The sequence below is a fragment of the Carcharhinus amblyrhynchos genome, chromosome 9 (assembly GCF_965287045.1).
Source record: "Carcharhinus amblyrhynchos chromosome 9, sCarAmb.v2.hapA, whole genome shotgun sequence".
NCBI lineage: Eukaryota > Metazoa > Chordata > Chondrichthyes > Carcharhiniformes > Carcharhinidae > Carcharhinus > Carcharhinus amblyrhynchos.
The window spans coordinates 71,634,658-71,651,138 of record NC_137332.1 but is presented as its reverse complement, the minus strand read 5'-3'; the positions used below and the strand labels follow the sequence as shown (position 1 = coordinate 71,651,138).

The 16,481-nt window shown below is 40.4% G+C and overlaps 2 protein-coding genes across 2 annotated transcripts in view; both read right to left on the bottom strand.

The window, feature by feature from the left end:
* LOC145348581 (ral guanine nucleotide dissociation stimulator-like 1) overlaps positions 1-5,973 on the bottom strand; it is a gene marked incomplete at its 5' end in the record, with an annotated part of 38,284 nt that extends 32,311 nt beyond the window's left edge. The window contains 2 exons of the mRNA XM_080196770.1: positions 1,285-1,418; positions 5,736-5,973. Coding sequence (XP_080052896.1) covers positions 1,285-1,418; positions 5,736-5,973 — 372 coding nt within the window. The remainder of the gene's footprint in view (positions 1-1,284; positions 1,419-5,735) is intronic.
* Positions 5,974-9,900: 3,927 nt separating this feature from the next.
* Positions 9,901-16,481, bottom strand: part of LOC145348580 (uncharacterized) — a 46,093-nt gene continuing 39,512 nt past the window's right edge. Inside the window, exons 8-13 of the mRNA XM_080196769.1 lie at positions 15,180-15,254; positions 14,299-14,373; positions 13,872-13,943; positions 12,923-12,997; positions 10,809-10,892; positions 9,901-10,221 (exon numbers count right to left, since the gene is read on the bottom strand). Of these exons, the coding sequence (XP_080052895.1) occupies positions 10,140-10,221; positions 10,809-10,892; positions 12,923-12,997; positions 13,872-13,943; positions 14,299-14,373; positions 15,180-15,254 (463 nt within the window). The 3' untranslated portion in view covers positions 9,901-10,139. The remainder of the gene's footprint in view (positions 10,222-10,808; positions 10,893-12,922; positions 12,998-13,871; positions 13,944-14,298; positions 14,374-15,179; positions 15,255-16,481) is intronic.

Genomic DNA, 16,481 nt, shown 5'->3' with positions numbered 1-16,481 from the left:
GTTACTGTTAAACAGCTGCCCTCTCCCAATATTCTAAAAAAGTAAGATGTCCTGCATAGACTAGGCATTTCAATTAAACAGATTTCTAAAACATTTTATTTTGAGACAACCATAGGTTGCAATTTTAACGTAACTTGTCAAGATGGGATTGGGCAAAAGACTCATTTTACAGCCTATTTGCACCCTCCATTAGCATATGTTAAATTGGTCTCATCATAAATGAGAACATTGAATACAGCAGTTGGGACGTGTACATGACATTGGTAAGGCCATACTTGGAATACTATGTACCATTCTGGTCACCCTATTATTATAGAAAGGATATTATTAAACTAGGAAAAAAGTGTAGAAAAGATTGACTGGGGTGGTACTGGGACATTATGGTTTGAATTACAAGGAGAGGCTGGGACTTTGTTTACCTGGAGCAGAGGAGGCTAAGGGAGATCTTAGCGGTCTATAAAACAGGGGGGCACAGATCAGGTAGATAGTCAACATCTTTTCCCAAAGTTGGGAAGTCTAAAACTAGAGGGCATAGGTTCAAGGTGAGAAGGGAGAGATACAAATGGGTCTAAAGGGGCAATTTCCCTCCCCCTCCCACTCCCCCAAAGTGTGGTGGGCATCTAGAACGAGTTGCCAGAGGTAGTTACATGGGTAAGACTGGTCGAGTGGGATATGGGCCAAACATGGGCAATTGGGACTAGCTTAATGGTTAAAAGCTGAGTGGCATGGACAAATTGGGCTGAAGGGCCTGTTTCCATGCTGTAACTCTCTAGGTTACTCAAGCGGACTGGTTGCACTTTGACTGCTATACACCATGAAAAATTTGCCAAGCTTTTTCCATGCAAGCCTGACTTGTATCAGTGTTTATCTGAAAACTAAAAAGGAAACTACACTGGTCTGCTCATATTTGTTACCATTTTTATGTCAGCTGTGAACATTGCAGCTTTAATCCTGCAATACCATTACACAATGCAGAGAAGTTTAACAGGAGATGTTAATAATAAAGGGGTTTTCAGTCACCCCCAAGGCTACTTGTTTCACATGACTTTCACCTTCAGAGAAACAAAGTTGAAGTTTTCATTGAAAGATATTCCAATCTTGTTACTGAGGTCACATGTCAAACATGCTCTGGTGTCTTAGACACTGCATTGTGTGTGAACTCAGTTATAGTGACTGCTAATTATGTGAAGAGAAATTGGATCACTGACTGCCATCCAAAACATCACACGCAGCATAGAGGGCAACTGGTCCCTACAGAATGGCCCCAAGTCCACGTTTACTCACAGCATCCATGTATGTCAGCTGCTCTGCAACAATGTCTGACGGGAAGGAGAGGATGTCCTGTTTCTCATCAACTCCCCCTATCTCTACATCCCCTTCCTCTCCCAGTCGGAAAGTGATGGTTCCATAGTTACTATCTGTACAATTGAAAGGAGACATTTATTTTGTGCCCAAAGTTCATGGCACTTAACTAAAATTTCTAAAAACAATACACTTCTCAAATATGCACAATTAGAAATCTAGCACTGGTTTAAAATGTTCTTACAGCTGTATTTTTTCAATCTAGATTCAGTGAAATTAATCTTCAACAATGTTACAGTCAAAGTCTCTTAATGGAGAGCACTTGAGTAGCAAGAAAATATTTATTGATGTGTTCTCATTCAGCAGTCCTGATAGATGGGAAGCTAATCTGTGTCTGAGTAAATCTTCCACCACACTTAGTATGTTCTTATTTCAAAACTTTGTCATAGAGCAAGTCACAGAATGTAATAAAGATACCATTGATAGCAACAGCTAGAAGAAATTGCCAATAGGTCGTAATAAATGCTGCCAGGCAAAAATCAGATCATAGTGCATCTTCCTCTTCAGGTTGCATGATGTATATCTTGCACTTGTGTATTCTGTAATCATAACGCCTCAAATTGGTAGTGCAAGGAGGGGGCAGGAAAAGATTGGGGTTAGAGAAGGAGAGGGAAACATTTCAGAGTCCTTTCCAGAAACACTGAAAGTTCTGGAAAAGCCTTTCTGATACTTTGACAGATACAGGCTTTACAAAAGGTCAAGACTGAAATGGAAAATAAGTATCTGGCACCACAATAAAAAAAAAGACCCTCTTCCAGTCAATGTCAGCACAACACTCAACTCTGATTCATTTTTAAACAAGCTTAGCTTAATTATAAATTCAGAATTCAGAAACAATTTCAAAAAAATGAGAAAGGAAACCCAAATGAATTTCAAAACCACTGGGCATAACTCTGCATGAACCTATGGTCAGCGGATGTTCTGAATTAGTTTACTTAAGAATGCCAGTAATGTGAAAAGCTTTACACAATACACATAAATAAACTAATTCACAACACCACACCATTCGGAAATGATTCTTCCAACCTGGCAGAATACTCAATTGGAGTATATGTGGGTAAAACGGTGTTCCTGTAACAACATGTATTGCATGTTGGTGATTACAATTTGTCAATAGTGTTTTTTTTAAGATCTGGTAATCTTTAAAATATCATTGTACCAAGTTCATTAATTCCATTACAATCCAGTGTATAACTAAACCTTTTTATCTTTCAGAGAGACTGAAAACCTTTATCTTTTGAGTTACCATTGAGTTGTAGAGTAGTTTAACTGGCAGTTATCAAAGTATGTTCATGTAGATGTTTCAAAGTGAAACACAGGTCAACCATTTGGCCAAAGGTGACGGTGCTGGTTCCAACTCTCAAATGGATCCATTAGCTGCAATCTCATTTCTCAGCACTTCTCCGCCCAGCAAATTGTAATAATCCATGCACCAATGGTTTTCTAACTCCTTCAGTGTTTAAACGTTGCACAAAAAGCTGACTGGAGTATTTCCAACATAACAAATAAAACTGATTCTTTTGAATGGAGGTTCGAAGTGAAAGTGGCTCTGGTGCAATGTTAAAAAGACAAATGCTAGAATGCTCAGCAAGACTGGCAGTGTGTGGAGAGACTGCTTCAGATCAATGACTTATCGTCGGAATTAAGATTTTTAAGGGAGGAACAAAAGGAAAGGGTGGCGAGGAGAAATAAACAAAAGATTTTGATGCAATAGCTAGAGTGATAATGTGTAGAATAAAGAAACAAAAGCTGTGTCCAAGTGAGGGATGAATGATATAGCAGTCATCCAATTGCAACATAATCAAAAACAATTCAGCAAAAAAAAGGAGTCACAGGCTATTATCCAAGTTGTGTGTTGAGTGCTATATTGTGTGGAGATCAGGTGTTGTTCCTTAACCTGTATCAGTCTTCATTGGAACATCACAGCATGCTATGGACAGAAAGGTGGGAGCAAGGTGGTGAATTGAAATGACAATTGACAGGATACTCATGGTCATGTTTCTGCAAAGTCATCACCCAGTTTGGCCCTCTCTACTGAGCAGCAAACAGTATTGGTAGAACACTGATTAATAGGATCACCCTGCCCATGCCTTCCACTGGATCTTTTTTTTTGCCAGCTTGATACCACCACCAAGTACATCTTCCCCTGCCCTCCTCTCTCAGAGTAAAAGTAATATCATTGTTTCACCTGGTAAGAATGGCTGGGGTCTTGGATGTGGAGAAAGGAAAAGGTCCAAGTACAGGTGTAGCATCTCCTGTGAATACACAAAAGTGCTGGACATGTGTTAGTGGTGACTGGAATACTGAAAGGGGAGGGCAGGGGAAGATGTACTTTGTGGTAGTATTAAGCTGGAGCTGGCAAAAAAAATGAGAACGATCCGGAGGAAGGCAAGGGCAAGGTGACCCTATTAATTACTGCTCTGGAAGGAGGGAAAGGGGTGAGAACAAAAAAAATGTGTGAAGTTGACTGGGCACAGTGAAGTGGTCGATCAACCACTCTGGATGGCGATCCTGATTTATGTCAGAAGCACTGATGTGGAAGGTTGCATCAGCAGAACAGATGTAACGGAGTCAAAGAAACTGGGAGAATGGAATGAGTCCTTACAGGAAATTGGAAAATTTTCAGACTGGAGGCCAATTACCAGCAGTGTACCACAGGGATCAGTGTTGGCTCCTCTGCTATTTGTGATCTTTATTAATGAGTTTGAGGAGTGGGCTGAGGGTGGGTCAGTAAATTTGCTGATGACACCAAGATTGGTGGAGTAGTGGATGAGGTGGAGGGCTGTTATAGGCTGCAAAGAGACATTGATAGGATGCAGAGCTGGGCCGAAGAATGGCAGATGGAGTTTAATCCTGAGAAGTGTGAGGTGATTCAATTTGGTGGGGTAAATTTGAATGCAGATTACAGGGTCAACGGCAGGATTCTGAGGAATGTGGAAGAACAGAGATCTTGGGGTTCATATCCGTAGATCTCTGAAAGTTGCCACTCAAGTGGATAGAGCCGTGAAGAAGGCCTATAGTGTGTTAGCGTTTATTAACAGGGGTTAGAATTTAAGAATCGTGGGGTTATGCTACAACTGTACAGGACCTTGGTGAGACTGCATTTGGAAAATTGTGTGCAGTTCTGGTCACCTCACTATGAGGATGTGGAAGCATTGGAGAGACTACAGGATGCTATCTGGTTTGGAGGGTAGGTCTTATGAGGAAAGGTTGAGGGAGGTGAGGCTTTTCTCTTTAAAGCAGAGGAGGATGGGAGGCGACTTAAGAGGTTTATAAGATGATGAGGGGGATAGATAGAGTGGACATTTAGAGGCTATTTCCTTGAGTGGATGTAACTGTTATTAGGGGGCATAACTATAAAAGGTTCTTGGTGGGAGATATAGGAGGGATGCCCGAGCTAAGTTCTTTACTCAGGGGTTGGGGTGTGGAATGGGACTGCCTGCTGTGATAGTGGAGTTGGACACTTCAGGAACTTGCAAACAGCTATTGGATAGGCACATGGAGCACACCAGAACTCTTGGGAGTGGGATAGCTTGATCTTGGTTTCGGACAAAGCTCAGTACAACATTAAGGGCTAAAGGGCCTGTACCGTGCTGTACTGTTCTATGTTCTATGTAGAAAGCAGTGCAAAAAATGTAGTCAATGTAGTTGTGGCAAATATTAATTGACAGGCTGAATCCAGAAACTGGATTCATCTCTGATTCTTCCTTCCCTTGATTTTTCTCAGAGATGAACCTGGTGAAGGTGAGAGAAGGGTGGAATTCAAAAACAAGGTCCATTAAATTTCCCAGATCATGGCTGGAGCAGTCATCAACATACAGGAAAAATGAGATAAGGGAGGGGCCCCATGTAGGACTGGAAAAATGAATGATCCACTTGGTCCTGCAAAAACAAAAATGCAGTCATAACTAGGACTCACGCAGTTAATTATTTGGAGAAAGTGAATGGAGTTGACGGAGAAGTTGTTCAGAATTAGGACAGGCTTGCTCAGGTATGGTAAGGTAGTGGATGGGTCTCCATTCGAGGAAGGAGCAGAGAGCTCTGATATTGTTCTGGTTTTGGCACAGTGGGAAGGAAAACGGGGTCGTAGAAGGATTGGAGGTCCATAATTCTGATGTTATTTCATGTGTATGGCATAAATAAGTTTTGAAAGATGAAATTAAAATAAGCTTCACACTAGTATTTGCAATCACGATAAAATATTTGCAACCATCACCCACCCACCCCAGTAGAATTTCCTGGCCTTGCTGAAGTCAGTGGACTTTTGAACAGTTCATCCTATTTTCTGGCCCCCAAGACAGTAAAATTCCATTCTACCTCTGTTGTTTTGACAAGCAGTTTTTATCTTTGCAATGCAAAAATTAATATCTTACTGTCAAGCTCCTGTTCTCCTGATTCTTCCTTCTGAAACTGATCAAGGAGGTTCTGTGCCTGTTGCTCAAGCTCAGATCCTGGCATCATCTGCCTCAAGTAGGCAATAACCTTCCAGAGGCGTGTGTAATTTGGAACTTGGCGGAAGTCTTCTGAGCACTGGTCTAGCCAGGCTCGTAGAATTGAGACTGTAGTACTGGAAATAATTATACAAGTGAGTAACTGTCCATCAAGCAAAAATTAAGTTAGTAATCTGCAACTTTAAACTTTGTAGATCAAACCTGTTTTTGAATGTATTCTTCCGACATGGGTCATACCAGCATTTCTTTGTACCTCTCTAGTTAACTGACAGCAAGTGGTGATGAGCCACCTTCTTGAACTGCTGCTGTGTGCTTGCTGATGGTACTCCCATGGTGTCATCAGGCTGCAAGCTGCTGAATTTTAACCCAGTGACACTCCAGGATTGAAGGTACGTCAGGATGTGACATGTCTTTGAACAGAACTTTGAGGGCTGCTGTTTCCAAGGTATTTCTTCTTTGGGGAATTTCACTGATTCAACCTCCTGAGGCTCATCAAACAAAGCCAGACAAACCAAAGGAGACAATTTTTCGAAGAGCTTCTTAAAAAGAGAAAGATGGAGATATTTAAGGGGAAGGAATTATTCAGCTGAGATACACAACAGACCATACTTAGTGGAACATGGAGCTCCAGAAGAATTTTAGGGATTCACAAGGATGAGAGAGAAAGGAGGCCTTGGAGAAATCAGAATTATTCAAAAAATCAAATTCAGGCATTGGTGAAGCAGGAAACATTTGGGTCAGCAAATAGAGATGGACTGAATTCCAGATGAGATTAAGTTTACAAAGGGGAGTTTAAAGTAGGAGTTGTTTTTTTGTAAAGACTAAAGTGAACCATTCTTCTTAAAATAACATACAATTTATACTGAAGTCATCAGTTTTTCATTAGGAAACTCTCCTACAAGTCTGCACTGTTTGCTACATCTGAGTGGAGGTTGGTTTAGCTCAGTTAGCTGGACAGCTGTTTCAATGCCAACAGCACAGGTTCAATTCCCGTACTGGCTGAGGTTATGCACAAAAGCCCCATCTTCTCAATCTTGTCCCTTGCCTTAGGATCTTCAGGTTAAATGTTTGAGAGGGAGAGCAGCCTATAGTCATTTTGGACTATGACACTTTACCTTTTTTGCTCCATTAATTGAAACAGAAGGACATGCCTTTAAAAGTTGCACGCATCTGTTCTCAGTAACTCCATATTGTGTGGACTACACGCATGCACAGACTCTAATAAGACTAACCAATTTCATTCTTATTAAAATGGGGGTGGATGGGGGAGGTGGCAGTGGCTTGCTGTGTCACATGCAGTAATAGTCTTATGCTGTTCGATAATGAGATGACTCATTCTTAGAAATATTTTGCACTGCAGGGACAATTTTTACTTCATCTGTATTCAGTATGATAGCGTTCAGATCACAAATTAAATCCAGGGATAACTGTTCTTTCAAATCAGTCCCAAAACTGGTGGCCTAAATTTTTAAGGATACGGAATCAATTTAAAGTGAAGTACTGGAATTTTTGGAAATATCAGTAAATTCCGTCAGTGAAGTCAGCTGCATGACCTGAACCTTGATAAATGATAGTTTTTAAACATTTGCATAGGAATTCCAGAGTTTAGGGTCAAAACAGCTGAAAGCACAGCAAGACAAAGGAAATCCAAGATGCACAAGAGGATCAGAAATCTCAGTATTAGGTTCAAGAAAAATATCAGAGATAGAGAGGGGAAGAATGCCATGGAAAAGTTACATATATTTCAGGTAGTTACCTTCACTAGAGGAAACAATGGCTTTACAACTGAAATTAGACCACAGGAAGAAACCAGGATGATTTATTGCACCAAGAAATTCTTGCCTGGTATTGCTCAAATCAAGTAGTGTAGGCATTAAAAACACCTAACCAGTAATCCTCAAAAGATATAAGAAAGAAACTCAAAAGATCACAACCATAAAATTTTATTCCAGCAACAAAATACCCAGTTGGGAATAAGTTAGAGCTAAAGAGGCTCTACCCTGCTGACTCATTATGGTAAAATTTAATCAGTACCTGCAGCTGAGAAAATTTGGCCCAAAGCACTAATCTGTGATCCCACTGGAATAAAACCCCTGTTCACAACACGTAATTAACAAGGGAGTATATTGCCACTGAGTCATCTGAAACTTCTGTTAAGATTCAATTACTCAACAGCATTCCTTTCAGTACCCAGAATGGTCGCTTCTGAAAGCCAACACTGAAAATACTCAAGACTGTGGTGACACTGGAGAAAAATGCAAGGACACAATAGGACTGGAAATAATTGTAATCTTAGGTAATATTTCAAATAATTATACACACAGTATCACAGAACTCTGCATATTTTTCTAAGTAATCATCCAGTGCCCTCTTGAATGCCTCGATTAAACCTGCCTCCACCACCCTGCTAGGCAGTGCATCCCAAATCAATGTGAAGGTGTTTTCTTCCTCACATCACATGCTTCATTTGCAAATCACCAAGTTTGTGGACTTTGTGCACTTTCCTCCAGTTCTGTGTTTTGAGGCATCTGAGTTTTATTGCACTTTCAATGTCAACTCCATCACAAACCTCTGCCTCTCCCTCCTCTTGAAAGACCTTCCTTAAAACACCTGTTTTCAAACATACTTTTAGTCATTTTTCCAACTTTGTTCAACAGTGTTCCTATGAAGTATCTTGGATGTTTCACCACATTAATGTCATTTAAATACAAATTGTTCTTGGTATTTGCTTAACTAAACACAATGCCAACAGTTCAAAAATCATGGTACTGTGGAAAACAAAAGGCAAGAGTTTCATACTGCCCTCACTCTACCCAAAAAGGGTTGTAGAGATCAACTTCCTAAGTAACTGGCCAGCTAGCACATTATCTTAATGTGATTTACGCTTTCCTCAATGAGGAATCAGCAATATTTTGGCCCCTTCCTGTTTCATTATTGTGTATGCACATCCTGGTACAATAAATAGGACTCACATAACATTCATCCAGAACAGATGTAGTCTCCTGTATTAGTTTCCCCAATCTAAAATGAGTTAGTTAGGGGGTTGGAGGATTTCTCCCTCCCTCATGCCTCAGATTTTGATAAACTTTTTTTTTGCTCATTCCAAGAGGTCACAGATCTCTTGGTGGGGTTGGCATGGTAGGTACTGCAACAGTTAGGTTGAGTATAGGGTTTTCTTCTGCGTACCATTTTCAAACATGTACAGAGATTGATGAGTGGTTTCTTTTGTGTCAGTGCATTCCTGTTGGAATTGCTTGCTATTTCATTGCAAGAGAAAGCATTCCTAGAAAACTGTCTTTCCTCCAAACTGACTATTTCTCTTTATAATACAACACAAACATGCTTTTCAATTTGATCACAAGCAGATTTGTTTTTTGCTCCTTGGTCTTTCAGGTCATTCTCACTAACCAAAGTGACAAAAGACAATATTTCCACTCAGAAAAAAAACAAATTAGTGAGCAAGCCATAAACCGAGAAAAGAACCACTGCCTGAGTACAGAAACCAAACTCCAAGTCCACTACTCAATCTTTTTTGATGCCTTTTCTTTCTTTCCTGTTAAATAGCTCAGAGTTTAATTGAAAAGTTGTATTGATCAGAATACCCATGGGTTTAATCCCAGGTCTCAACTCAGTTAACAGATGACTTGGTCCACTGCCATAAAATGACCTCAGCAAAAATCGGTATAGGTCAAATTTTTTTAATATATACAGCGTTCCCACCAATCGCCAATGTATTCTGCAGCATTGTATGTGATACTGCCTACAGTCAAATACCCTTGGCAGGTCTCAACTAACATGATTCAAACAATTGGAAAAAGTACTTGACAGCATTAATTTAGAAACCAGCTGGACAAATGAAAACTTAGTGAGAAGTCTACCAAGGTAGGATACCAGGAACAAGTGACAGTTCAGATGAATGATTTCACCAGATGGGCAATTTATTTTCTATTAGAACATTCACAAGAAGTTTGAAGTATATTGTAGAGAAGCCAAGGTTAAAGAGGGAAACCAACTTAATTATACCCTTAATGCAAGGTCCAAAAATGTCAATCCAAGATAAAGTCACTCAAGACTTTGATATTGTCAGCCAATCAACCCAACTCGAGAGTTTCAGACATTTTGTGCTGATGTATATATTTTTTAAACTCTCTCCACCAGTTTTTCTAATGTGACTGCTATGGTCTGGAATGGTGCTCACTTCACTGCAATGAGATGTCCACATGGGAGAAGTTTCCACATAATCTTACAGAAACTGCTGGCTCTCCAGTAATTTCACTTCATCGCATTCTGAATGAGGCATTTGGTGATTACATATTAGTTCAAAACTTACTTTTCGAGCCCTGCTGTCGGTTCTGGAAAACTTGTCTGGAAAATTTTATCATCGTTTGAAGTGCCAAAGTTTTCGCATCTGCAATTGATCACAAAATAAATCTTTAAAACGTTGCACGCATCTACAGTGGTGGTTAGTTGTTCAAAGCAACCCAAACAATCAATTATGCATTTTGGGACTTGGATCAGCTCATTTTGTTGAACAGGTTGCACTGCAGATGTATGGCTGTAATGGATGGTGATTTCCTTTTTCCCCTTCAACCTTTCGCAGGAAGTTTATAGGGCATTGCCACAAGGCTGGAGGGCCAAGGCAATTGGGACTGGGGATGGGTGCAATGGGGAGAGAGGGGAGAGAAGGTGGGGGGCATCCATTTCCCCAATATTTCATCCTTGCTGCATAGTCCATGAATATTAAACTGAGGCAAACAACTCAAGACTTTGGTCATTAAAATTGCTTACTATTTAATAAACACGTTTTGCACTGACAGTTTTCTCGCATCTCTTGAAATGGTGCAAGTATTATGTGATTGCTGTTGTCAGTTAATACACTGCAATGGAATGTCTTCGAGGAAATTCCTACGTTATCTTACAGGAATCGTCAGCAATTTCCCTTCACATTACATTCCGGATGAAGCAGAATTGAGTCACACATCAAATGCAACTTACTTGCTGATTATTTCGCTCATTCCTGGTGGACTTAGATTTCCATCTTCCTCACAGTTTGGACTGTCATAGTTTCCGTGACTGCAACTGGTTTTAAAGCACAAAATGAACAAGACTTTCATTCACAATTAAATCCAAATCTGAAGATTCAGTATTTCAAGCTTGGCTCAGTGGGTTTTAAATAGATCACGCTCCAAATATATAATTAAACTAACATGGTGATAAAATCTTAATTGTTCAAAATTAAATCACATTTTTCGAAGTAACTGTTACCTTTAGCCCAGAATATCATTTCTAAGTGCTTTCCCACTAACTAGGTTTATCTTCACACCTTTCTAACAAGGTTGTAACTTCTGCAATTCTCAGGTGCTCTGGCGTTATTGCTGTAATTAGGATTGGACAGTTATGGACAAGTTATTCACGTTCCACTTGCACTTGTTCCACTTGTTGTGGACAATTTTGCAGGTTCCACTTGCACTTTAACTATCCTTGGATGTCTGGTAAATCATGAAGACTAGATCATTGTTAAATAGCCAATCTTTCTAATACTTCTCCAACCAAACCCAGTTCATCTAGTGCCTCAATTACCTTCTCTTTCATTTGGACAGCATTTTCTTTGGTATAGACTAATGCAAAGTGCTCATTTAACAGCCATGTCCTTTGCCTCCATGTATAGATTCCCCATTTGATCCCTAAATCACTCTTTTACCATTCACATGCCTGTCAAGGACTGATTCCTCTCTGTTTGTCACCAATTTCTTGCTCTCATTTCCTTTAATCAAAGGAAATTCAAGTCCAGAGACAACATCCCATTCTCTCAACTCTAACAAAAAAAAACTCAAGCTCTAAACGGACCATTCCCAATTCAACCCTCAAACATAAGCTTCCAACTCAACATTTGACCTGGAGCTTCAGTGTATATAGTATTGTCCGTGATATACACTACTCAGATTCAAAGCTTAATTCCACATTATTGCTTATGGGCTGTTTAAAAGCTTTTGCTAATAACTTTGTTTTCTGTTGTATGATGAGTTTAGAGCTTAGGTAAAGAGCTACATAGATCAGAATAATCCTGGGTTTAGGTCTCCAGTGAGTTAATCGAAGTGATCCAGGGAATTAAAATGACCCCAACAATCTTGAAAAGAAAAAATAGGTACCTATGGTTTTTATTCATCTATGAATTATTCATTATTACATGAGAGATGCAATCTGCTAATAAATGATTACATTTGAAAGTGTTTTTTCTTAACACAAAGAATCATCAGTTTGGACTATCAAGGCTTCCCTACCTGCAATTTGCCACAAAGCCCAAGTCAAGTCATTTTAAGCATCTAGACACCATTGCTTGCTCACCATGAAAAAACACTATTTAAAGTTTTGATCAGCTGGTTTTGTTAACGGCCACTCTCCAGGTGCATGACTGCATTAGATGGCGGTTTTTGAAACTTTCACAAGTAGTGTGGCCGGGGATGGGGGTTAGAAATAGTTGAGGTAAACAGAATTCTGGATATTTATGTTGATGCAATTTTATCATGCATACGCCATTGAACATCTTCACGGTTGGACTGTTCTCCTTGGCGTGGCAGCGGCTAAGAGGAGATCGAATAGTTACGTCCAAAATCATGAGGGGGCTGGATAGATTAGATAAGAAACTGTTTCTGTTCATGAAGGGATCAAGAATGAGAGGGCAAGAATTTAAAATGATTTGCAAAAGAAACAAATGTGATGCAAGGAAAGAATATCACACAACGGGTGGTTTGGATCTGGAATACACCATCTGGAATTGTGATGGAGGCAGGTTCAAACGAAGTGTTCAATGATTACATTATAAACAATGTGCAGGGAAATAGGGAAAAGGCAAGACAATGGCACTAAGTCATAATGTTCTCTTGGAGAGCCAGGGCAGTCACAATGGGCTTCTGCTGCAGTAACAACTTTTAGAGGCAATCCAGCAGTTTAACATGATAGATATGGTCTGGAATGGTGTTTGCTGCACTGTTATGGGAGGCCTCCATGAGAAAGTTTCTATCTAATTTTTTTTAAATATAGGGATGGCAACAGTTCACAATCTTGTATTCCAAATGAAGTAGAATTTAGTCACATCAAATTAAACTTACTCTCTGATTAGTGCACTTGGTTCTGGTGAACTTAGATTCCCATCACAGTTTGATTCGTCAAATTTTCCATCGCTACTATTGATTATAAAGCACATGTTAAGTCATTTCAAACAAAGAACTTGCAGCCAGGTCAAATGATTTGAAACAAAAAGCTCTTCAGTCTTGCCACATCTAATTGTGAATAGTGGTGGCCAATTAAACAACTCACTGGAGGAAGTGAGTTCACAATTATCCCCATGCTCAAAAATGGGGACTCCCAGCACATCTGTGTAAAAGACAAAGCAGAGGAAGCATTTGCAATAACCTTTGCCCAGAAGGGGTATAGACAAGCTAGGTAGTCAATATCTTTTCCAAAAGGTATGGGAGTCTAAGGTTTAAGGTGAGAGGGGAGAGATGCAAAAATGTCCAAAGGGGCAGCATTTTCACACAGTGGGTGGTGAAGTGTTTTCTTACTCACAAGCTGCCAGAGGTAGTAGTAGAGGCAGGTAAAATTTTATCTTTTAAAAAGCATTCAGATAGTCCCAAGTAAAGCTTACATTAACACTACAATTAAGTTACTGTGAAATTCCCCTAGCCACCATAGTCTGGCACTTGTTCAGGTCAATGCACCTAACCAGTACATCTTTCAGAATGTGGGAGGAAACCCATGCAGATACAGGGAGAAGGTGCAAACTCCACACAGACAGTGAGTGACCCAAGCCAGGAATCGAACTGGGTGCCTGGTGATGTGAAGCAGCAGCAGTGCTAACCACTGTGCTACCGTGCCAGGACCTCAGTCAGTTCCTTTCATGTGATTGCTATGGTCTAGATGGTGTTTGCTGCATTATTATGTGCCTTTATGAGTAAGTTTCTACATTAGGCACAGGAACTGCTTGCTCCCCAACCATTCACATTTACATTGCTGTGTTCTGAAAGAAGGAATTGCTGTCACACATCAGATTAAGCTTACTTTCTGATTACTGCAATGGTTCCTGGAGAAACACGATTTCCATTTCCCTCACCATTTGGACTGTCACAGTTTCTGCAGGTGCAAATGGTCACAAAGAAAAGTGATTTTAAACAAACGCTTTCATCCACAAGTGGCCATCATTTAAAAAACAGGAGACTCTGGGATACAATATTTCAACCTTTGATCAGCTGGTTTGCACTAACGCATCACCTTTTATTTTGTACCAATGTATTTTTCATTTAGAAATGTCAAGGAATAAGACAAATGCAGAGAGAGTCAGTAATGTGATTGTTGTGGTCTGGAATGGTTTTCACTACACTATTATATGAAGCTGTTCCTACATGATTCTTACAGGAAGCGCCAGCAATTCTCTTTTACACAGATTCTGAATGAAGCAGAGTTTAGTCAGAGATTGGATCAAACTTACTTCTTGACTGAGTTAATTTCTGATGAACATGGCTTACTATCTTCCTTGGAGTTTGGACTGTCAAAGTTTTCATAGCTGTGGTCATAAAGCATATCATTTTATGGAAGTATTTGCATTCAAAATTAAACCTATTAAACACCTCCCACACCCTTAAACTGAAGATGCAGTATTTCAAGCCTTCATCACCTGGGTTTATCAAATATCCTTCGTGGCCTGGCAAATTCCTCACTATTATAATCAAGCTGGGGAATCAACCCTAGTTGAATGAAGTGTGCAGGAGGACAAGTCAGGAGGAACACCAGACTGACCTAAGTATATGTCGTAAGCCTGGTGAAACCACAACATAGGACTTTTTGCTGCCCAACAGTATAAAGAGCAAAATGATATACTATGGATCAGAGACAAGCTCTGCAGTCTTACCATATCTAATCGTGAATGGTCGTGGACAATTAAACAGGCGGAGGCGGGTCCACAATTTCCCCCATTCTCAGCACATCTGTGCAAAGCTGAAGCAGTATTTGCAATAACCTTTGTCCAGAAGTGCTGAGTGGATGATTCATTTTGCCCTCCCCAGTGACCCAAGCATCATCTGTGCCTGTCTTCAGCAAATTTGATTCACTTCATGTAAAGAAACATCTGAAGTCACTGGATACCTCAAAGGTAAGGACCTCAAAAACATTACACCAATAGAATTGAGGATTTGTGCTTGAGAATTTGTTGTGCCCCTATCCAAGCTGTTCCAATCGAACTACAACACTGGAATCCACCCCATGTGGAAACGTGCCCAGGTAGGTTTTGCACTCAAGCAGCAGCCCAGCAAATCAAACAGCATAACCTGCGCACAATGTTCAGTTTGGATTCAGTCATGGCATCAAACTTACTACTTGACTGAGTTGTTTTCTGAAGAACATGGCTTCCTATCTTCCTCGCAGTTTGGACTGTCAAAGTCTTCACGGCTGTGGTCATAAAGCACGTCATTTTAAGCAAGTATTTGCATCCAAATTAAACCGATTGAACCACCCCCCGCCCCCTGTTAAACTGAAGGTGTCATATTTCAAGCTTTCATTACCTAGGTTTGTCGAACACCCTTCATGGCCTGGCAAATTCCTCACTTTTTTAATCAAGCTGGGGGTCAACCTTGTTGAATGAAGTGTACAAGAGAACAAGGAACACCAGACTGGCCTAAAAATGTGAGCAAGCCTGATGAAACTACAACACAGGGCTATTTGCTGTTGAACAGCATAAACAGCAAGGTGATTGACTGTGGATCAGAGCCAAGCTCTGCAGTCTTGCCATGTCTAATTGTGACTGGTGGTGGACAAGTAAACAACTCACTGGAGAAATGAGTCCACAATTATCCCCACCCCCAGCACATCTGTGCAAAAGACAAAGCTGAAGAACCATTTGCAAAAACCTTTGCCCAGAAGTGCCAAGTGGATGATCCATTTTGGCTTCCCTGGTGACCTAAGCATCATCAATGCCAGTCTTCAGAAAATTTGATTCACTTCATGTAATAAAGAAACATCTGAAGTCATTGGCATCCTCAAAGTAAGGACCCCAAAAACATTGCACCAATAATACTGAAGCTTTGTGCTTGAGAATTTGCTGTCCCAGTCCAACTACAACACTGGTATCTACCCAAAAATGTGGAAATGTGCCCAGGTAGATTCTGCACACTAAATGCAGCCCAGCATATCACCATCCCATCAGTCTACTTTCAATCAGGGAAGTGATGGAAGGGGCCATCAGCAGTGCTATCACACAGCAGAACCTGCACACAAATGTTCAGTTTGGATTCAGTCAGGCTCACTTAGCATCTGGCCACATCACAACTTTAGTTCAAACAGGCACAAAGAATGAAGATCAAGGGGCAAGGTCAGAGTGATTGCCATCGACATCAAGGAACCAAGGCAATACTGGAATCAATGGGAAATCAGGGGTAAAACTCTCCTCTGGCTGGATTTGCAACCAGCAGAAAGGGGTGATTTCAACCATCACCCCTTGAAATTCAATTGCATCATTGCTGATTCCCAACTACCTCTACCATGGGGGTTACAATTCATCAGAAACAAAACTGGACCAGCCTTATAGATATTGCAGCTATAACAGCAGGTCACAGGCTGAGAATTCCGCAGCGGGTAACTTGCCTCCCGACTCTCCAAAACCTATTCAGGATATACAAG